The sequence below is a fragment of the Azolla caroliniana genome, unplaced genomic scaffold, assembly GCF_043228905.1.
Source record: "Azolla caroliniana isolate FFs.n. ecotype wild unplaced genomic scaffold, voAzoCaro1.0.p SCAF_18, whole genome shotgun sequence".
Classification (NCBI taxonomy): domain Eukaryota; kingdom Viridiplantae; phylum Streptophyta; class Polypodiopsida; order Salviniales; family Salviniaceae; genus Azolla; species Azolla caroliniana.
The window spans coordinates 6,660,553-6,684,520 of record NW_028230453.1 but is presented as its reverse complement, the minus strand read 5'-3'; the positions used below and the strand labels follow the sequence as shown (position 1 = coordinate 6,684,520).

General features: G+C 38.5%; 2 protein-coding genes across 3 annotated transcripts; one reads left to right on the top strand and one right to left on the bottom strand.

Annotated features, from left to right (window-relative positions):
- The first annotated feature begins 562 nt into the window (after positions 1-562).
- On the top strand, positions 563-7,696 carry LOC147852278 (serine/threonine-protein kinase EDR1-like). 2 transcript variants are annotated; one of them, XR_015531430.1, is made up of 13 exons: positions 563-1,083; positions 1,854-2,294; positions 2,440-2,543; positions 3,631-4,262; positions 4,355-4,395; positions 4,627-4,695; positions 4,780-4,880; positions 4,953-5,031; positions 5,113-5,211; positions 5,569-5,637; positions 5,786-5,831; positions 6,736-6,912; positions 7,067-7,696. XR_015531430.1 is itself a non-coding variant. In XM_087333876.1 (13 exons), exons 1-13 carry the CDS (start codon positions 586-588, stop codon positions 7,143-7,145), a joined length of 2,439 nt encoding a protein of 812 aa, XP_087190002.1. In that variant the 5' UTR covers positions 563-585; the 3' UTR covers positions 7,146-7,696. The 2 variants fall into 2 exon arrangements, 1 of the variants encoding a protein (XP_087190002.1); XM_087333876.1 differs by having other exon boundaries at positions 5,782-5,831.
- A 9,694-nt stretch (positions 7,697-17,390) lies between these two features.
- On the bottom strand, positions 17,391-20,198 carry LOC147852277 (uncharacterized protein At2g34160-like). Its single transcript, XM_087333748.1, has 5 exons — positions 19,955-20,198; positions 18,303-18,351; positions 18,137-18,199; positions 17,887-17,951; positions 17,391-17,793 (listed from the first exon to the last, which is right to left on the bottom strand). The coding sequence occupies exons 1-5, from the start codon at positions 20,075-20,077 to the stop codon at positions 17,689-17,691; spliced, it is 405 nt and encodes a 134-aa protein (XP_087189874.1). The 5' UTR covers positions 20,078-20,198; the 3' UTR covers positions 17,391-17,688.
- Positions 20,199-23,968: the final 3,770 nt, after the last annotated feature.

Genomic DNA, 23,968 nt, shown 5'->3' with positions numbered 1-23,968 from the left:
GGCGTGAATGGTAAATGACATGATAAGCCATATGCATATATTTATGGTGGAGTGCATACATATTAGCTAAAGCTTGTTGACCCAAGGGTGTGCTGGTTATATACATATATTATATATCTATATATCTATACATACATATGTATATAAAATTTCTTCTTGAACTATAAGAAGGGTATGTGTATAAATTTGGAAGGGATGGAGGAGGGCAGGCCATGTAATTATATATAAACTTCAAAGACAATGAAATGAAATTCCCTTCCCCTGTTTCTCTCTGTTCCTCTGTTTCTCTCTCTCTCTCTCTCTCTCTCTCTCTCTCTCTCTCAGAGGTCAGACAGAAAAGCAAGATTTTGAAAGCTCTCCCCCTTCTCTCTCTTCTCTCTCTTCTCTCTCTCTCTATCCTGCATCAGATCCATTGCTATCTCCTCTTCAAAACACAGTCAACTGAATACCATGAGAAGAGAAAGAATCATGAGAAGAGAAAGAAAAGGAACAGATGCGAAAAAGCACAGTCGAGGAATTTACAGGGGATAGATAGCTACTTAGGGTTTCGGTGCTTTTTTTTTTTCTTTCTTCTGTTCTGTTCTGATGAAACACATACTGCGGAAGCTTCACATAGGAGGAGGAGGAGGAGGAGGAGGAGGAGGGGGCCATGAACCATTTGATGGGCGAAATCCTGCAATCGCAGTCCATCAAGATCCATCTTCTTCTTCTTCTTCAGCCACTACTTCTGCTACTGCCTCATCAGGATTCTCTGGATGGTTAACTAATGCCCGGCACAGCTTTAGGCCATCGAATTCTTCTTCTCCTTCTGCGAATTCGAGCTCTTCTTCATCTAATTCAACTGGTTCTCAAGGAAGGAATGAGGGTGCAAGTCAAACGCGTTTAACAGTAGAAGAACCCGGGAATTTCAACTACTATGAAGAAGAATACCAAGTTCAGCTAGCTTTGGCTCTTAGTATGTCTAGCCAGAATGAGGTGGATGATCCTGAGTCATTTCAGATTAGGGCGGCCAAAAGGATCAGTCTTGGACGTCCTCCCTCTCCCCGTGGTGCCCCGGCTCAATCCACTGCTCATCGATATTGGGTAAGTAAATACAGTCATTGTAAAGGTTCTTTTGTTTAAGAACCCTAATTCTAAATTAGTGAGTATTTTGTTCTAAATTAGTCCGAAACTTTTGATCTTCCTTCATTCGAAACCCTACTTCCAAATAGTGTGTTTGGTGATGGTTATATCTTATAATGCCTCTAATACAGAGGCTTTCGTTTGCCAATTCTCGGATAGTGTCTTTGAAGGGCACATATTCTAATGCTATTCTTCTGAATCTGACAATATCCCAATGTGAGGGTGCTTGATTGAAACCTTGATCTTGAATTGTGGGCGTGATGCACATTTTGTTTCATGATATTTTGAATGTTTCAACATAATGGTAGTTTTCATTCGGATAAGTATATCTGGAATTGGGTGGTTTATGAGCACAGTTTTTGATAGCATTGTGAATAAATCAGCATAAAGATTTCTGATAATTTGAAATCCTAATTCTGAAGCAACATGAATTGCATCAAGCGTGCATCTTTTTGGGTCTAGTTAAAGCAACATGAATTGAGATTGGGGTTGTATAGTTGAAATAAATGTAAATTAGTCATTTCTAGAAGCTGCAAAATCACTGTTTGAGGTTTTTGTTTAACTTTTCATTAAGGGCGTCAAGGTATGAAGTTTGTGTTCATCCAACTGGATTTACAAGAGTGAACCAGTAAAGGAGAGGAATCAAGGATTTTAGGTTTTTGTAATCTTGACATAATTTTTGTCATTTTTTCATGGCTGGAAGGTGACCTTTGTAGGTTTTTGTTGTGCAGAATTACAATGTGCTCGACTATGGTGAGAAGGTTGTGGATGGATTTTATGATGTCTATGGAGTGGTTTCAGACTTTGGTACCACTGAGAAAATGCCCTCTCTGGTGCATCTTCAAAATACTCCTTCAACAGGGGTTCTTGGTTATGAAGTGGTTTTAGTCAACAGAGCAATAGATCCAGATCTTGTACATCTCGAACAAGCTGCCCTTTGTCTTGCTCTTGATTGTGGAATGAGTGGGATTAGTCCACAATCCAGTGACCTTGCTCAAAATATTGCAGACCTTGTTGTTCAACATATGGGAGGACCTGTTGTAGATGCAAATGATATCCATAGAAGATGGGTGAGTAAAAGCTATGAGCTGAGGACATCGCTGAATAATATTGTTTTACCTCTTGGGAGTCTTAAAATCGGGATGTCTCGACATCGAGCATTGTTGTTCAAGGTACTTATGATACTGTTATTACTAGTATTTTATACAGTGACTCTCATAACTATTAAAAGTTAGACTTTCAATTATAAAAAGAAATTTGTTAATTTAATTAATAATTGTGCGGAGGCTTTCTGCTAATGGTATTTTGATGGTTCAGGTGTTGGCAGATCATGTGGGCATTCCATGCAGACTAGTTAAAGGCAGTCATTACACGGGAACAGATGAAGGAGCAGTCAATATTATCAAGCTCGAGTCTGAAAGGTTTGGAACTGTGATTGTGACTCTTCACATCTTAAAATTTGTTTGAGTGTGTGTGTGTCTGTGTTGCGTCTCCAGTGTTATGAGGTTTCATTTCAGAGTCCCCTTTTGTTTCAAAACATACAAGACATGGTTTCATAAAATAAATAACATTATGTATGATATTTCCTAATGGTCTATAGGATTTAGATAAAGAAAGAGAAAAAATTGAGATTGCCACTCCCTCCTAGGAAATAAATAAATAGTAAAAGTTTATTCTGTTTCATGCTTCATACGAAACAGTTAAGTTTCATATGACACAATTTTTCTGTGATGCAGTTTGTATTGGAAATGAAATTTGACAATATCTTTATTGGAGCTTGCTTGAAATGAAATGGAGTGATTGGCCTTGCTTGAAGTTGGATTCATACTTTTAAATGTACATGGTCAATCAGTAAATGTTGATTGTATAAGAATCCTTTATCTACATGATTGGTATGATTTACTCGAGAATACTATTGATGACTGCAACTATGGGCAGATTGAAATTCTAAATGTGTTGATGAGAATGAAGGAGTTGAAATTTGAGGTAGATGATGAATCATGAAGCATGATGTTATATCAATGTCTTCTGGATTTCCGATTTTTTTTTCAAAGCATCTTCCATCTTTAAGATTAGGGGCTTGATTTTTAGTACCTTGTAATAGTGAAATAAATTTTGATTGTTTTCATGCGCTAAATTTTTATGCCCACTCCACCTCTTCCCTCCACGTGTGGAAGTTATTGTATGGGGGTGGTTCATATGGTTGTTCTCGGGTGAAGCATTTGGTGAATCAGAAATTACTTTTGTATAAATGTAGTTGATGTTCCCTTTCTTATGGCATGATCTTATCATTGATGATTTTTCTGACGAAGGTATGCATAACTAATTATAGTGATAAATAAATATCATCACCATCATATTCAATGCCGATTATATTTAATACTTGGGTGTGGTCTCATATATATATATATATTCAATAATTTACTCCAGCTTAAACACGACTCACTTAAAATAAGCTCTTGAAATTTTTTTGTAAACTAATTTTTTTTTTACTTATTTGAAATGCAGGGAGTTTATTATTGACTTAATGGGTGCACCTGGCACTTTGTTACCTGCTGAAGTAGCTGGAACTGCAACAACTATTGATCTTTTTGAGAACGCTGCTCTTGTGGAAGAGCTTTTTTCTCAAATAGACAAGGCTCAGAATCTCTTAATTGGTGGACACCGACCTAAGAGTACTGCTGACTTGTATAACAGGGAATGCAGAGCGAAACTAGTAAATGACACTATGGTAACCTCAAATGGACATCAGGAAAAAGGAATTCTCTTTCTGTCTGGTGAATCAAGAAATACCATTCAGTATCCAGATGATGCCTCTGAAACAAGCATTATTTCAGCAGGAAAATCCACATCTAAGTTCTCAGATTGTTACTCAGCTGTAGATTCACCTTTTCTCCCATGTGCTACTGGAGATACTTCAGTAGCTAATATGAGTTCCAGTAATAACAAAGAATGGGGCATGCATAGAAATCTTATTCAGAACATGAATGGTGAAGATGAGGCAGAAATTCAGATGCAGAATATTCATGAAAGATTAAGGAAGAGGCGTGTCAATGAAAATGGAGATACCATGCTAGAAGATGTAGCAGGGTGGGAAATTCCATGGGAAGAGATTGAGATTGGGATGAGGATTGGATTAGGTAATATTCTGCGCAAGCATGCATTTCTTTTTATAGATAAGCATCGGATATATTTCTTGTATAAATGAATCTTTAATTCTTTTTGGTGACAGGCTCATATGGCGAGGTCCATCATGGAGATTGGCGTGGGATGGTATTCCCTCTCTTACTGTCTAACAGCTCTGGGTTTTTATGTTCAATCCTGGATTCATTACATCACTAATTACTGAATAGATTAATGAGCATATTGGATGTCATATATTGAGATAAGCATCTAATGAGCAGTAATTCTATTTTGCTTAGAAATAAACTTCGTTTTGGTCAAAATATAATGCAACGGGATGATAGTTCAATCATGTTGATGATGTGGATGTGTCTCATGCAGGAAGTGGCTGTTAAAAAATTCCTTGACCAAGACTTTCTTGGAGATGCTCTTGATGAGTTTATTAGTGAGGTGAAATGTTGGCTGTATTAAATAGAGTTTTATAGAAGACATTGTAGAGTTGCTTTCATATATCTATACTTCTGTGTTCTTCAGGTTCGAATAATGCGTCGTATGCAACATCCCAATGTAGTACTATTTGTTGGTGCTGTAACTCGCCCTCCTAACCTTTCAATTGTGACTGAATACTTGCCTAGGTATACCTCTATCAATTATTCATTGTGAAATAGGTTAAACTTGTTGACCTTATTAAGTTCAAATTTGAACAGGGGAAGTTTGTTCAGATTGCTACATCGACCTAACTGTCAACTTGATGAGAAATTGCGGCTCAAGATGGCTCTGGATGTTGTAGGTTTTTGTATGCTGAACTGTCTAATTTTGGTGCTATTTTTACGCTTCCTACACTCTGATCACGTGCATCTTTGATAGGTTGAAGGCATGAATTATCTCCACACAAGCAAGCCCATTATTGTTCATCGAGATTTGAAATCTCCAAACCTTCTTGTTGATAAGAACTGGGTTGTGAAGGTTTGTGAGCTTGAAATTTGCTGTTGTGCATACTTTTGTTGTTGCTAAGTTTGCATTCACTTCAAAGCATTTTTGAAATTATCTTGCAGTCAGTTTGTAGATGTGCATTCTCATGCAAGAGAATAAAATAAAAGAAAAATTCATTTTGAATTATCTGCATATCGAAGGTAGTAAAGTTATATCTAGAGATGGGATGGTGTCTTATGTAGATTAATTGAGTAATTGTGGGAACTAATTGATATTTAGCTAAAGTCAGTCTACTTCATTTAATTTCTGTGGTCTTTAATGATCAATCCTTCAACTGATCACAAATGTCTTTCTCTTCCTTTCTCGTTCTTATTTTGTATCATATTGCAGGTGTGTGATTTTGGCTTGTCCCGCTTGAAACACCATACCTTCCTCTCTACAAAATCAACTGCTGGAACTGTAAGCAATTCTCGTATTGGAATTCTTTGCTAAAGTTGTATGTTGCATTTGAACTAATGCCAAGACTCATAGTTTTCAGGACATTTGTTTTGCACCCAACTTTTTTTAATTGAAATATACTAATCTTATCTGTTTGCTATACAGCCAGAGTGGATGGCACCTGAAGTACTTCGGAATGAGCCTTCAAACGAGAAGTAAGCCTTTCTTATTTTGTGTTGTCACAGTTTTCCACAGGCTAGTAAATGGGTAATGCACCATTAAGAGTAAAGAAAAACTTGGGCCAGATGCATCAATGGTTAGGGATGCTTATTATCATGCGATGAGTTATTTTGTTGGGGTTTTTCCATGATTAATAAATGGACCAAACAATCTCCCTTAGAGCAAGAGGTAGGTTGGGGACTAGGGAGGACCGATTTGAGTGAGCAAATTATCATTGCTTTTCAAATGCTACTCTTGCTTGATTAAATAATAGGAAAGGAAGCACCCCATATTTATGCATTTGTGTTTGTGTGTTGTTTACTTTTATCTTCCAAAACATTGCGTTTTTTGTGTGATCTTCATGTAACAAATTATTTGTTTTGTTGTGGTGCTTTTCTTCTTTTATCATTTGTCCTTAAAAAGCACTCAAACTCGTACAACATTCTGCATGAGTTTCCTTAGAAATGAAAGAGACTTAATGTGGTCGACCGTGGTTGATAAACTTAGAAATATATGAAGCTTCACCTACTCGAGCACACTGATGATGCAATCCATGTGACTAGAATAGGGGTTCCATGTGCTATTCATGAAATGGTTGAGAAAACCAATTATACTTCTTTTTCCTTGCCTCTGGCATGTCTCTTTTCCATTAATTCTCACTCACATGCACTTAATTTGTAACCCAGAAACGCTATTAAAATCTGAGGAAGGTATGGTCCTTTGTTTTGGAGTATTGTGACTTGAGGTTTGTGTTTCTTGTTTTTTGTTTGTTTAAATAGATATTAATATCTCTCTGCTTTCTTTTACGTTGACATTTGCTCAAAACATTTAAAAGTCACCTGCTGCATTACCAGAAATTTAGTTTGAATGACACACATGCTTCCGCTGTTTGTTCTGCAGATGTGATGTCTACAGCTTTGGTGTCATTCTGTGGGAACTATGCACCTTACAACAACCTTGGAATGGAATGAATCCCATGCAAGTGGTTGGGGCAGTTGGATTCCAGAATCGTCGGCTTGAAATTCCAAACAATGTCGATCCGTGTGTATCTCGAATCATTTCAAGCTGTTGGCAAAGGTCCGTTATAGATTGCAATTATTTTTTCTGGTTTAGTATTTCAATGATGCATGGATAGTACTTTTCTATTTTATTCTCGTCGTTCACAACATACATAATGCATGACAGAGCAGAGGCTGAAATTTATTGAATAACCCATCTTTTTATGGAACAGTGAGCCTACGTTACGCCCATCCTTCTCAGAGCTTACAGGTGTTCTAAAGCCTCTCGAGAGACTGCTCAAGGACGATTAAGCAACCTCAAAGGATGAGAGTTCAATAGAGCTTTGTAATAAAAGATATAAAAATGAAAAGCACCACAGAATTTGTTTGCAATGTCTTAAGCAAACAAGGGAGAATGTTGGAGTGGTTTTTTTTTTATCATTTTTGTTGGTTATGGTTGAGGGGCATATGTTTTACATAATTGTAAAAATAGCCTCAGTTGACCAATACAGAGCCTGGTCCAGTGCGGAATGAGCATATGTATCAGGAGATGTATTTTGATATATAGGTAAATCAAACACGTAGTCATACTAAGAAAAGATTGTATGCATTCGATAAGAGGGATTGGTTCAAAGAACTGCCCCTTTTTTTATGACATGCTTTTTCAGGTTTGCCGAAGGCAGACTCCTGCTTTTCCTCTGACTCAAAAGCAACACAAATACCTTCAAAGTTTGGCACTTCAAGCATCAGAAAGAAAGGTGCTGGAAAGGCTGCGGTTGGCATTTGTAAACAGCTATTTGTAAAACTATATGTTTTCCATCTATCTACTCTTTTAAATAAGTCTATATTATGAGCACCAAAAAGGGTTCCAAGGGATGCTAAAAAGAAATGGTTGGCATTTGTGTAATTAATATTTGTAGAACTATATGCTTTCTGCATAATCAAATAAATGATTGTGCAAAGCATGAAAACTAGAAGCTATGGTTTTGGCATTTTGGTTCTATTACCATTTATATGCCATAGACTATAGTTTTCATCATCTGTTGAAATAAATTTGATGATAAATACTTGTGCTTGTTCACTAGCTTAGCTTTAGTGTTGTGAGGTTGTATTTATAATCAGAACTTGTGAAAATTGTATTATAATTCTTGCTCTACAGTGCAAGCATCAACGTAAATTGGAAAAAGAATACACTAACAACAATAAGAGGTAATAAAGATCTTTCTTTGTATTAGGTATTAAAGCATTGACTATCAACATTAGTGAAGGAAAGGACATGTCTCACTAGAAAGGATATGTTCATAGTAGAACTCTTAAATTATGATGCATGAAATTAGTATAGTTGAACAAATTTGTGGTCATATCTTTTAATCTGTACAATATAGATCAATATGAAATTTAGTTGGATCGCATAAATGTATGCATTATGAAGCATTCTTGCAAAGAATGTTGATAATGTAGGTGTATTGAGGCCCGAGGGTATGTATCATGTAGCCATTTTCTGGTAGTTGGATTGCATACATTCAGATGCAAGCTTAAGTTCTAGGAAATGAGGGCAAGAAATGAAAACCTAGAATGTAATGCATGGTGGCCATTTAGTGTAAAAAGGCCTAAAGCAATGGAAAAGAATACAAAGGTCATTTTAGTGCCTTCCAAGGGCTTCATCTTCACTTTGTCATCACTTAGACTAGAGTTCTCGTTCGCAATCTCCTTAATCTCCATTGTTATCTTAATCATTGTTACTTAAGGCTTAAGTGGTTTAATATAAGTCCTTATGCACGTGTATTAGCATGATTTATAACCAAGTGAAGCAGGATGTTTGACCCTTTGTGATTTCTTTACATTTAATTTATTGAAGTGTGTAGACAAGCTTATCAAGTATCTTCACTTGATTTTTGGTTAACTCTTTAATTTAGAGGTGTATAGTTTGAATGAAGAATTCATGAGAGGTTATTAACATCACACTCATGGGTAAGGAATGATTGACAACCACCCTTTATTTAATTTCATTTTAATTTTGAAGGTATGCAGAAGGGCCAAGAAAGAGTATAGAGTGTTGGAGGCAATTTATGTCATTGCCACTACAAGATCAAACCAACAATCCATGGAATCAGGGGCGGATGGACTATGAGATCGGAAATTACGAATGCTCTATTGCTCGGGGAAGCTACTAATTAAAGGATGACAATTGAGAAGTGGATAGGCAATGAGGAGGGGCTCTCTGATTTCAAGAGGTAGGGAAACATTGGATAGGATCCAAGGCCATGAACTAAGAGATAATGAGGCACCAACATCAAACATGGCAATGAGAGTACTCGCGTATACAGGTCGTAAGTAGATTGTAGATCACAATCCAATCAAAGCACAACCAGAATGGCACACATGTACTCATGAAAACACATGGCTATGTAAGGTCAGTTGAGACCCTTTGCAATGGATGTGCATGATCCTTATGCGGGCCGAGGAAACAAAACCATTCATTTCTTCCAATTTACGACTATATTGGATCGGCATATCGTAGCTGCTCAAACAACCAGAGTGTCGGTTGTTGCAAAGATATGACACACATCATATTCCCCGTACAACTATTACCAAGTTTTGGCAACAATTGTGGAAAACAACAACACAGTAGGCGAATTACCACATTCCAATGGCAGCGTGGGAGCCTTAGCTCTCCTAATTGTATAGTGTGCCCAAATGCAACAAAATCAATCTAACACGCTCAGTGGGACTACTCATAGACCCATCAAATATGGTGGGGGGTTCGTTGCCTATGCAATTATGCCAAATGCAAGGTGCAATCAAGTGGGGGAATGTATGTTGGATATCATGGCAGGCCCTAGTTGACAAACATAAACATTAGGAGGAGGGGATAACATTGGTGATAAAGGCACAAGAGATATTGTTTTCCTCCACCGACAATATCTACTCAACTCCTATTAATGCCAAAGTTCAAGTTGTGTTGGAATTGGTAAGACCAATAATACTTTGGATTCTCTGGAAATAGTAGTGTAGGCAAGTCTTCTCCAATCAAATCGTGCATCAGGCAATGTTACTGCAGGAGATATGGAGTGAAGTTGTCGCCACACTAAAGAGCCAATATGATGGCCTCACGAGCAGAACCAATGGAGCCGAAAGACAACAATTAGCCTTCATCCAACAATGGTTGTCCTCTCCCTTTCTTGAGTAAGTGGGCCTCCACATAAGATGGAATTATTGCGTCCCACTTGGAATTTGTATATAACATTCTCATCAGTAAAATTTTACAACTAAATGGACGGAGTTTTTTTTGAAAAAAAAAAAGGAAAAAGGAAAAAGAAACCACCTACAATCTAGATAACTTGCAATACATCTAAAAAACAAATGTAAACTTTTATAAATTATAACTGTATCAAGTTAAAAGGAAAACACAAGAATGGCTTGAGAATTCACCAACAATAAGGGATGGAAGAAAAAAGCCACCAACAATCTAGATTCTATATAACTTGCAATACGTCCAAAAACAAATGTAAACTTTTGTGTCCAAACACATATAACTATGACAAGTTAAAAGAAAAACACAAGATTCCTAACTAATGGGAAAGTACCTTTATTTTGGAAAAAAGAAAAGAAAAACACAAGAATGGCCTTTTTTTGGGAAAAAAAAAACAGAAGAATGGCTTGGGAATTCACCATCCTAGGTTTGACATATTCTCATTCGTGGGGAAGGCCCCACGAATGCATACGAATGCTTCTACAAGTACTCGTTTTCTTTGTTTTTGTTTGACAAAAAAATCCTTTTTTTTCCTCTCCATCCTCGCCTCCCCCTGCGTCCTTTGTGCGCGACGCCTCATCCTTGCCTCCCTTGTATCCTGTTCTTGGTCTGAAAATTAGGGCTTCGACTGAAAACCCTAATCTCAACCATATTTCTCTTCTCAGCCTGTGTCCTCGCCTCCTTCTGCATCCTTGTCTGCGCGACGGATGTAGCGATATTCGGTCTGCAAACTCAGGGTTTTGCAGAAGCCCTAATTTCGGTTGAAACCCTAATTATTTAATTGTTAGTGAATTAATTTCTCCTAATTTGGTTGAGGAAACTGTTGTGTAAAGGCGTCCCTCCTTGCGGGGGAGTTGGCCGAAAAGTCGACTTGAGTGTCGACTGGTCGAAATCGGTCGAAAAGCCGATTAGAGTCGAATCACTGAAATCGGCCGAAAAACCGAATTACCGAATTTGGTCAAAATTCGGAAAGTAAAAGAATAGTCAGTTGCGAAGAACTGAATCGGGGGTTAGCTGATCGAATTCGGTGAGAGAGTCAAATTCGTACTCAGTCGAATAGACACACATATACATATACATATGTCTTCTACATTCAAAGAAGAAAATGACTTAGTATATATATGCTGACAGGCCTGGTAGTGCGCCTGTATGTGGGATAACTCACTAAGAGTGAGATAGTGAGAAAAGGGGAAAACCTACATAGCGTATGTGAGGGTGTGAGATATAGATATATGAGAGAAAAACGAGTAGTGTGTGTGTGGTAAATCTGAGAACGACTGGTTTTCTGCACAATAGTGGCTGTGTAAGAGTATACGTACTCAGAAGCTAAGTAAGAAGAAAAGAAGTGTGAAGCAAAAGAGAAAAAGACAGAGAAGCTTCGGAAGCTTCGGAAGGAATAGTCACCTGCGTGCTAGAGTTTGAAGAGCTTGACTGAAATCGTGGTTTCAGTACATGCTCATACCAAATAAGGTTTCATTGTTCTATGATTGTATTCTGTCATTTCTCATAGTGAAAGCTCTGTTCCGTGGTTTTTCCCTAAATCAGGGTTTTCCACGTAAATTGTGTGTTCTTTCTTATTTCCTGTTTGCGTCTAAGTTCAATTTCTGATTTCGAATCGGAGTGAAACTCTTTCAAACTGGTATCAGAGCATAGGTTCTAGATGGAAGGGAGCGTGAGTGGCTTTCCTGGGATGATTGTCTTGAACTCACAAAACTATTCAGATTGGAAGATCAAAATGGAAGATCTCCTAATAGTAAAAGACTTGTATGAGCCTATAGAAAACAAGGATATACCAAAGGGGGTAATAGATTCGGAGTGGAGAATCCTAAATAGGAAGGCAGTGGCGACCATAAGACAATGTGTAGACATTAGTGTCCTACAACATGTAGCGAGTGACACAAATGCCTTCGAGCTATGGCATAAGCTTTCCGCTCTCTATGAAAGGAAAAATGCCTTAAATAAGACCTTCTTGATGAGGAAGATAGTGAGACTGAAGTATGTAGACGGAGAGAGTATAGTAGAGCACATTAGTGCGTTTATGGGACTAGTGAATCAGTTAGCATCATCAAAGTTCCCATTAGATGATTGTATGCAGGCCACACTATTATTATGTACTCTACCCGATAGTTGGGAAAACCTAATAGTAACACTCAGCACTTCATGTAAAGAAGACAACTTATCCTTACAAGTAGTAAAAACGACTATTCTAAATGAAGAGACAAGAAGAAAGGATAAAAGTGCTTTATCTCAATCGGAGGCTAATGTGACCCAAGAATTTAGTAGAGGTAGAAGAGAACATAGAAGTCTAGAAAATGGGGATAGGTTTAGGTCGAAATCTAGAGGAAGACCTACATGTTTTTATTGTGGGAAGCCTGGCCACTTCCAAAAGAATTGTCGACACCTTAGGAAGGACAAAGGCATGGCTGATGAGATCGAACCTAGAAAAATCTCCGATGATAAAAATACCTCAGCCATCGCAACTAGTGAGGAAGAGATGTTGTTCATATGTGAACAAGCTAGTGTGAATCTTGCAAGTGCTGAGAGCTCATGGGTAGTGGATTCCGGTGCATCATTTCACCTAACTCCCAAAAGAGAATGTTTCTCATCCTACACAGCGGGTGACTATGGTCATGTAAAGATGGGAAATGACGGGGAATGCAAGATTGTGGGCATAGGAACTGTGTGCTTGCTAACATCTACAGGCTGCAGGTTAATGTTGAAGGATGTACGTCATGTTCCGGATATCAGGTTGAACTTGATATCGGCTGGACGGCTAGACGATGAAGGGTACAGCGGTGGCTTCCAAAATGGTTCATGGAAGTTCTGTAAAGGGAGCCTGATCGTGGCTCGAGCCCAAAAACAGAACACACTATATGTAATGCATGGGAAGTTGTGTCGAGAGGAAGCAAATGTAGTGGCTGGCTCAGATGGTGAGTTGTGGCATAAAAGGCTCGGACATATGAGTGAAAGGGGAATGCATATCCTTGCGGAAAAGGATTTCCTACCAGAGGTGAAAGGAGTGCATTTGGAAAAGTGTGTGGATTGCCTGGCTGGAAAACAAAATAGAACAGCGTTTCACTCTAGGCCTCCAATGAGGAGAGAGCATGCCTTAGGTTGGTTCACACCGATGTATGTTATGTTGATGCCCCATCTCATCGTGGAGGACAATACTTTGTCACATTTATTGATGACTTCAGTAGGAAAGTGTGGGCTTATGTGCTGGTGTCTAAAGACCAAGTGTTGTCGGTCTTTAAAGAGTTTCATGCCAGGGCAGAAAGAGAATCCGGACAGAAGCTGAAGGCTGTCCGGACAGATAACGGTGGTGAATATAGAGGCCAATTTGAGATGTATTGCAAGACTCAAGGCATCAAACTTGAGTATACGGTGCCGAAGACACCTGAGCTAAATGGTCTAGCAGAAAGAATGAATCGAACCATAATGGAAAGGGTAAGAAGCATGTTGGCACATGCAAAATTGCCAAAATCATATTGGGTTGAAGCAATGTTGACGGCTATTTATCTCATAAACAGGTCTCCATCAGTGCCTTTGAAGGGGGATGTACCACAAAGAGTGTGGACAAGAAGAAATGTGTCTTATCAGCACTTAAAGGTGTTTGGATGTTTGGCCTATGTACATGTTGCTAAAGATCAGAGGTCAAAACTGGACAGCAAGTCCAAACCTTGTATATTCTTGGGGTACTCGGAAGACGAGTTCGGGTACAGAATGTGGGATCTCCTTGACAAGAAAGTGATAAGAAGTCGAGATGTCATATTCATGGAAGACAAGACAATCGAGGACTGGGAGCAACAAAGACCAGAGTCGTCTCCCAAATCGATCACTGCTATGGAGTCAATACTAGTCGATCCGACTCCCACACAACAATCGGCTAATGAAATTGAATTTGAGTCAGTCGACACCCAACAACAATCTGAGTCGGTCGACACCCAACATCTGACTGATACACACGAATTGGAGTCGGAAGATGAGTTGCTGGAAGAAAACGGCCATCAGCCAATTATTGAAGGGAGAAGATATCCACGAAGACAAAGGAAGGTCTCTTCTAGATATCCAGCCAGTCAATATGTTCTCTTGACTGATGAAGGGGAACCAGAATGCTATGAAGAGGCCATGACTGATGTACACAAGGAGAAATGGTATAATGCCATGCAAGAAGAAATGGATTCCTTGCATGAGAACCTAACTTATGAGCTGATGGAGTTGCCTGATGGTAAGAAGGCACTTAGAAACAAATGGGTCTACAAATTAAAGACTGGTGAAGATGGTAGTACACCCAGGTATAAGGCCCGTATCGTCGTAAAGGGTTTCCAACAGAAAAAGGGTGTTGACTTTGATGAGATTTTTTGCCCCAGTTGTAAAAATGACCTCTATTCGGACTGTCTTGAGTATGGCCGCTAGTATGAATCTTGAAATTGAACAACTAGATGTTAAAACAGCCTTCTTGCATGGTGAGCTAGAAGAGGAAATCTATATGCAACCGGATGGCTTTGAGGTAAAAGGAAAAGAAAATCTCGTGTGTAGGTTGAAGAAAAGCTTGTATGGTTTAAAGCAAGCTCCACGACAATGGTATAAGAAATTTGAGTCCTTCATGTTGGAACATGGATTCCACAAAACACAAGCTGATCATTGTGTATTTGTGAAAAGGTATAATGAGGGTGACTTTCTTATTCTGTTGTTGTATGTGGATGATATGTTGGTTGTTGGATAGGATGTCAAAAAGATTGCAAGCTTGAAGAAATCATTGAGCAAATCATTTGCTATGAAAGACTTAGGACCGGCAAAACAGATTTTGGGAATGCATATAGTCCGGGACAGGACTGAAAACTTGCTATGGCTGTCACAAGAGAAATATGTGACAAAAGTTTTGCAAAGGTTTAATATGTGCGATGCAAAATCAGTCGGATCTCCATTGCCAATGGACTGTAAGTTAAATTCAGGACAATGTCCGAAATCTGAGAAAGATAAGGCAGAGATGAGAAGAGTGCCGTATGCCTCTGCGGTTGGTAGCCTTATGTATGCTATGGTTTGCACAAGGCCGGACATTGCATTTGCTGTCGGGACAGTTAGTCGATACATGGGAAATCCTGGAAGGGAGCATTGGGAAGCTGTGAAATGGATTCTTAGATACCTCAAAGGAACTTCGAATGTAGGTCTTAGATATGGCTCCGGGAAACCTGTGCTAGAAGGTTTTACAGATTCTGACATGTCGGGTGATGTAGATTCTAGCCGATCCACATCAGGGTATGTGATGACGTATTCAGGGGGAGCTGTGTCATGGCAATCAAGATTGCAAAAGGTTGTGGCTTTGTCTACCACCGAGGCTGAGTATATGGCTGCAGTGGAAGCCGGAAAAGAACTGATTTGGATGAGAGAGTTCTTGAACGAACTAGGATTGAAGCAAGACAAGTACTTACTTCATTGTGACAATCAAAGTGCTATCCATCTGGCTAAAAATGCTACCTACCACTCTCGTACAAAGCACATTCAAAGAAGGTACCATTGGTTAAGAGAAAGAGTGGAAGAAAATGAGTTTGTTCTATCTAAGATCCCCACTGAAGAAAATGGCTCAGACATGCTCACAAAAATTTTGCCTATGGAAAAACTTGTTGCATGCCGGAATAAGATTGGCTTGGTTGGTTCTCCCCCTACAGGAGTGAAGGGGGAGTTTGTTGTGTAAAGGCGTCCCTCCTTGCGGGGGAGTCGGCCGAAAAGTCGACTTGAGTGTCGACTGGTCGAAATCGGTCGAAAAGCTGATTAGAGTCGAATCACTGAAATCGGCCGAAAAACCGAATTACCGAATTTGGTCAAAATTCGGAAAGTAAAAGAATAGTCAGTTGCGAAGAACCGAATCGGGGGTTAGCTGATCGAATTCGGTGAGAGAGTCAAATTCATACTCAGTCGAATAGACACACATATACATATACATATGTCTTCTACATTCAAAGAAGAAAATGACTTAGTATATATATGCTGACAGGCCTGGTAGTGCGCCTGTATGTGGGATAACTCACTAAGAGTGAAATAGTGAGAAAAGGGGAAAACCTACATAGCGTATGTGAGGGTGTGAGATATAGATATATGAGAGAAAAACGAGTAGTGTGTGTGTGGTAAATCTGAGAACGACTGGTTTTCTGCACAGTAGTGGCTGTGTAAGAGTATACGTACTCAGAAGCTAAGTAAGAAGAAAAGAAGTGTGAAGCAAAAGAGAAAAAGACAGAGAAGCTTCGGAAGCTTCGGAAGGAATAGTCACCTGCGTGCTAGAGTTTGAAGAGCTTGACTGAAATCGTGGTTTCAGTACATGCTCATACCAAATCAGGTTTCATTGTTCTATGATTGTATTCTGTCATTTCTCATAGTGAAAGCTCTGTTCCGTGGTTTTTCCCTAAATCAGGGTTTTCCACGTAAATTGTGTGTTCTTTCTTATTTCCTGTTTGCGTCTAAGTTCAATTTCTGATTTCGAATCGAAGTGAAACTCTTTCAGAAACTTCACGGAATAACATAGATTGATAACGGATACTGTTCTAATATTGAATTAATTAATTATTAGTGGGCATAATGCATTAATGAATTATTATTATATTAATTATTTTAAATAATTCGTTTTAATATAATATTATAATATTCTTGGGGTAATTTTCCATTCTCGAATATTACGAATATCACGTATGTGTCAATTTATGTCACCATCAATAGGGGATGGAAAAACCACAAGAATCCAAATTATAAAACCTCTTCAATTCATTAAATGAGAGCATCACTTTTCAGATTGTAATTGTGAGTGTCACATTCTAATAATAACTACACAAAAGTCATGTCTCTATGGCATTGTCAAACTTACTTGATTCCTAAATGATTTGTTTGATATACCATTGTCATACAAACTTGAGGATGCACCTTAAGTGTATTCAATACCAATTTGTATTTCTTGAGGATGCACCTTAACATTTTCTTAAGCCAATAAATCTTTCATAGTGGATACTAAACTTGTTTGTAACCAAGTTTTGCACAATAAGCATGTCAAAGGTAATCTCTCCATACACCCTTTTAATTTATGAAGCATTTTATTGATGAGTTTGAATGATTCACAATAGGTGCCAATATAAAACATAAAACCTTCTAGGATTTTCTCTACATAGATAAAACATTGAAGACTTAGATTCTAATACTCATTTCGACATTCTTTAACGCCCATGGTCAATTGTCATTGTGGTGTCTAATATGATTTTTTTTGTTTTTTCTTTAATATGATTTTTTTTTGTTTTTTCTTACAAAAAATAGGTTGATAGATGGCATAACAAGATTGTTTTTTTCCCTTCCAATTTTTCTTTCTATTAGTAGGTAACACGCCGAGCATTCTACTCTCATAGACTTCTCTTCATTCCACACATTAAATTCTTATATGATGGCATTTTCTTTCTACCATTCTTAATCAAATGCCAAGAACATTTTACAAGGCTTGACGAAAGTAACAAGATGTATAGATGTACCAAACGAGGAAATAACTTTGGTAAACAAAATCCCTCTTCTCGATTACTCTTTTCCATAAGAAGAAATTGTATTAACTTGATTTCACCACGTATTAATCTAGTCTACTTCTTCGTAGTGATCAACATCCTCATCATCGTAATCTGTGACAACTGATCCCATAAGCTCATCAAACTGACTTGATTTTGCCAGAGTTATAATGATCTGCAGCATTTGATGTGTGTTAAGTTGTAAATCACACTAAAATAACTCATTTAAAAAAAGTTCCATCTAAGTTCTCTATCATAGACTCACTACCTTTGGCTTTTGCACCATTCGATCTCTTGATTCATCTTTGAAATCAGCAATAGATGTCTCAATTCCTGCAGCATGTCAAATATCTAAGCAATTCACCTACATGTTGTGTGTATATATCACATAAATAGAAAACATTGACATGCATATGCTACATATATATGTTCTATGTGTGTGTATCTATACATATAAGCTGTATACATGTGCATATGTGTGTGTGTGTGTAAATAAATGAGAGAGGAATAGGTGAGACTTTTCTCAACGGCAAGCTGATTTTTCTTCAGAATCTGTGCTATAGTGACCAGAGTAGCAATAGCTGCAAAAAATATATATTCTGTAAGTGTTTGAATAATGTTTCATGGTGTATGAGAAATTACTGACAATAATTCAGAGAAGTTGCGCCAGAAAGCAGAACATACCCATCCCTAGGCCTGACAGTTCCACTTCTCCATATTGTTGCAAATATCTCTGTGGACAATTTCACATGGGAAAGTTAGAGATTTAACCTCTATTCATTCCATACAATGTACATTGTAATTCTGCATATAAAAGATGATGTCAGCGAGCAAGAGGCGAGTTACTACTATATTTCTACTCATCATAAGGGACATTTCGGGGATGATTGGTTTCTTGTGGGCAAGGAAGGTCTTGGTTTTGCCTCATCATCAAATCTTTAATGATCTACAAACTTCTAAACAATGCTATTTGGAGTAGGGAGAGCTAGTTCCAATAACTATTGAGTAGCAATGGGGATATGAGTAGAAGAAACAGAGAAAACAAGGAGAGACATGAATCTTGCTACATAAAAAAAGAGTATACAAGGATTTATCTCTTCCTGTATGGCGTTGGATTCATCATTTATTTAGCTTTACACTTACACCAATATAGGACTACTTTTGAGGGATCTCCATGGTTTATTTCATTTTTCATCAAAAAAGAAACATTTTGCAACCACAACAATGATCTTAGGTGCTGATTCACAGATCCTTTGCTACGCAAAAACTCAACCTTAAATTTAAACATCCTTCAGATAATACACAAATTTACATATTCATCTGCATTTGTGCTTGCTTTATAAATTTGAATAGTCTTGTAGTAAATGAAGAGCCCTGTTTTCTCCTAAAAGCTCAATCAATGAAACATGCCATTTACAGTAGAAGCTTCAAAGTTAGATGTTTATCTGTTCATTAAATGTCAATGACAAGTATATAGCAGTAATAGTAGGAAATTTCCTCCAAATCTAAGACTATTAGATATACATTAAGTTTCTCTGTTAGTCAAACATAACTAAAGTTTGAAGATGATACTTCTGATTTCTAATACTTCCCCTTATTTGGAAAATTCCAAATTGGAAGAATTCTGCTCATGGCAAGGATCAACGAGATTATAGTTAAAATTGTGGAGGTCTAGATAAAGATCTGATCATATTCAGAAGTTGATGTTTAAGTCTTCTCTCATCTCGACAAGGTTCATACATATCAAATGCCGTTCTTTTATTTGCCACACAGTGAGAAGAAACTTGCTCGAGCCAGAATTAAAAAGATCTTTGAATCCAACGGATCAACAAGATAATAGTTAAAATAGATGACATCTAGCTTAACATCTGATCATACACAGAAGTTGATTGAAGTCTAGTCTGATAATAGTCTAGCCTTTTGAACACAGACGAAGGAAAAGTTTTAAAATCTACAACATTACTATGTGTATGTAGGAAGCATTAATGTATCTGATGATCTCTCTAATTAATATTCACCGATCCATCAGATTATTGCAAAATGAGAAAGCCAGAAGGATTGAGAGTGCGGGAGAGATTCTGACCATCTTTTTTCATAGGTTGAGACATAAACGGAGATCGATGATAAACGCATAAAACTAATGCATCAGATGATTACAAGAAATAACCAGAAAAGAGCCGAGAATCAGAAAAAAGCTATAGACGAAGATGGATGAATAAACACATAAAATTAATACATCGGATCATTACAGAGAATCTCAAAAGGAAATAGAGAGAGAGAGAGAGAGAGAGAGAGAGAGAGAGAGAGAGAGAGAGAGAGAGAGAAATGTGTCTGACCTCAGCAAGGTTAACATAGAAGTAGAGAGGCTTCTTGTTATAGGAGACTTGGATTTTGTTCGTCTTCTTCGTTTGAGGATGGTCTGCATCTACAGAAGTTCCCGCATCACTCGACTCTGCCATGTCGTGTTTTCTGCCTTCTGCCCGTCCTTCGTCCTTCGTCGAGTTTACCGTGGGACTATGGCGGAAAAAGCTTGACTGCAGAGAAACCTGCGTATTATATACATGAAGAATAAGAGTAATTAAATTAACATATACATACATATATATGGTATGTATAACTATGTATGTATGTATGCATGCATTCATGTATGTATGTATGTTTGTATGTATGTATGCTCGCGTCTAACTGCTACCAAATATTAAAGAGCGCAAACGAGTGCATCGCGGGCACGGGCGGTGCACGTTGCTCAGCTGCAGGCATGTGCAATCTGCACCGTCTGATGTGGATAAAAAAAGCTAACAATGTCTGTCACAAGGAGCCCGACTCTGATAACCTTGGTCACCACGAGCCCAACTCTCTAACAACCTCTGACACTGGGAGCCCGACTCGCTCATATCAGGAGCCCCAAACCTAGGGCAGGAGCCCGACTCAGAAACATACATCAAAAACTCCAAAAGATTCTAAGTGTAAAATAAAAACATGCCATGAAAATGTTACATAAAAGTTTTGTTTTGTTTATGAGCACATTGTTTTGTATTGAGTCATTTTTAATAGAAGTTTTCTTGGTTTCTGCTCTCTCTCTCTCTCTCTCTCTCTCTCTCTCTCTCTCTCTCTCTTGCCGGAAAGATGATGTGTTATGGTTCTCTTTCCCATATGCCTCCCTTCTTTACAATTGAAGATATATGCATAGGACTTAAGAAATTGGCCTCTCGAAAGGCAAGCGATCTTCAATGTATAAAGGCTGAAATGCTCAAATGGACGGGAAAGGAAGCACATATATGGATAAGCGATATGTTTAATGATGCATTGCAACATGGTATGCCATACGATTGGACTACAAATTGGATCAAACCTTTACATAAAGGTGGAGATATAAATAATGTAAACAACTATCGAACCATCATGGTTGGCTCATTAATGGCAAAACTATTTGGATGTATAATGGAATCAAAGATAAGTGTATGGGCTGAAAAAAGTGGTAAGAGAGCTTATGGACAAGCTGGCTTTCAGAAACACCATGGCACCATTGATCACCTTATCACCCTTTGAGTACTAATGGAGGAAAGTCGCCTTAGAGATAAAGGTTTATATTGTTGCTTTGTAGACTTCAAGAAAGCTTTTGATATGGTACCTCGTGAGCATCTTTGGAGGCGAATTGAAGAACTTGAGGTGCCAAGTGAATATATGCTTGCAATTTCCCAAATTTATGAGCAAGTTATATGTTGTGTGCGCATGAGAGATAAACTTTCAGACTTTTTCAAAAGCACTATTGGTGTTAAGCAAGGATGCCCACTCTCACCAACACTATTTGGTCTATGCATTGATGAATTGGAAGAAATGGTTACCAAGTTTGCAAAGGAAGAATGTGTTGAAGAAGTTGCCATTGGGAATGTAGTAATTATGCTTTTGCTATATGCAGATGATGTAGTGCTTTTTGCAAATACTTTAGGAGATGCACAAAAGCTTATGAAGGGATTGGAATTTTTTTGCATGCATACCAAATTAAGTGTCAATAGCTCTAAAACAAAGATTATGCTTGTGAAGAGCCAAAAAAGAGATAAACCATGCATTATGTACAACAATGAGCCACTTGAATGTGTGGAAAGCTTCAAATATCTTGGCCTTGAAGTTCCTTCAAATCATAGATGGAATGAATGTGCTACACGCCGCTTAGAGGCAGGCAAGCAAGCATACTATGCATTTGAGAACACATGCAATCTTGGAGATATTAAGTGTTGGGTCCTCAAGAAATATATTTTCGACACTTTGGTGACACCGGTTCTTCTCTATGGGGTGGAAGTATGGGGCGGTAGTATCCCTAAATCTATGTGGAAAGAGTTTGAAAATGTCCAAAAGCATTTTCTTACCAAGTTTCTACAAGTTAAGAAACAAACGCCCTACACCCTCCTCCTCCTTGAGACGGGATCACTTCCCATTGAGATCCTGGCCATGGAAAGGGTTGTTGAATACATGCTTAAGGTTCAAAAAAGTCCCTCACATCGACTTCCTAGAATTGCGTGGGAAGCAAGCAAAAAGATCCAAAAGACGCATAAAAGCAAAATTTTGTGTTCCGGTTGGATGCAAGATATAGAAAAATGGTTTGGTAGATGGGATGCGAGACACTTGCTTCATGATGCATCATTAGATTCCTCTGTAAATGAGGCATTTTTGCAATGCCAATGTATCATGACATGGGACAAATGTGGAGGCTCATGCTTCACACATTATACTACACATGTTGCACCTAACTACAAAACCATATTCATTGCGGAACGGGGAAATCATACACATCCATACATGTTAGAGCCCATACCGTTATTTGCCATTCGAACCATTACTTCCATGCGACTTAGCTCACATGCATTGCGATGTGAAACAGGGCGTTGGGGTACAAGTGATGAGAGTGGTCGGCTATGCACACTTTTCCCTAAACAAGTTCGCGAGTCTGAGTATCACACTTTGATACAATGCTCTGCCTTTGATCATATTTGACCATGCTTTCCACATCTCTTCGATCGAGCCCAATCTTTGCATGAATTCCTCTCACAACCACAATGTGCACACTCAATTGCAACATTCATTGGTAAAGTTCTTGAACATCGAGAGTCACTACTCACTTTCACACGTATCACGTGAAATGTAATATTTTTGGTCTCATAGGTCATATTTGACCTCCGAAGAAGAGAAGAAGATCTATCTATCTATCTATCTATCTCTCACTCTCACTCTCACTCTCACTCTTTGTGTATTCCTAACCGTCTTCTATTGTCCGGCCTAGCTGGTTGTGTTAGTCAACTTACGAGCTTCCACATACACAACCCTTTACATGGTATCAGAGCGCAAGGGTTAAGGATCCTCTGCAATCAATAAAGCGAAGAAAAACACAGAAACAAGCTTTTGTCTTCCGGACAAGTATAGATAGGAACATGGATAGAGGTATGGGCAGCTTGCTTCCAATGGAGAAGCTTGACAGAAGCAACTACGCATCTTGGTCATACAAGATGCACCGGTACCTGCTCGGACACAGGTACTAGAGCTATGTTGAAGGAGCAAACGAAGTACCACCAGAGCTAGCACTTAGAGACTTCCCAGCTTGGGAGCAAGTAGTAACCTGAGTGTTCTACTGCTTTGCCTCGTGTGTCCACAACCAGAATCTCCGGAACATAAAAGATGTGAAGTCCTCAAAGGATGCTTGGGGGAACTTGAAGAGGGTCTTCACCGCTAGCACCACAACCTGTAAGTTGCAGCTCGGGTAGGAGCTCAACAACGTCAGACAAGGAGGTATGTCGATCACTAACTACACCACAAGGATCAAAGAGATCTGTGATGCACTTGGTTCCATCAACGTGATTGTGGACGAAGATGAGATGGTGCAAATCTACCGTGGTGGATTAGCTCAGAAATACGGGCCGATTCAGACGGCAATTTGCACGAGTCATGCTCCTCAGGCTCCCAATAAGGTCAGTCAGACTCCTCTGGTTCCCAAAATAGTGAGTAGGGCTCTTGCAATCTCAAGTAATGTTAGTGGTCAAGCTCGTCGGGCTCCCCAAAAAGTGAACTTTTAAGCGTACACTTTTTTTCTATCCACATCGAACAGTGTAGATTGCTCGCGCCCTTCGTTGAACAACATGCATCCATTCGTGCTCAAGATTCCCTCAATTGCCCTCTTTAATATTTGCTAGTACTTAGTCACATTGATGTTGTTGAGAATCAAGCTCAACTTGGTCTAGTGTGTGAACTCACCTTAAGAGTGAATAGACACTCCAACGGTCAATAATCACCCTTATGTCACCACTTTGTATTCTAGCATTTAGTATGAGTCATAGAATCATATTCTATGACACATAACT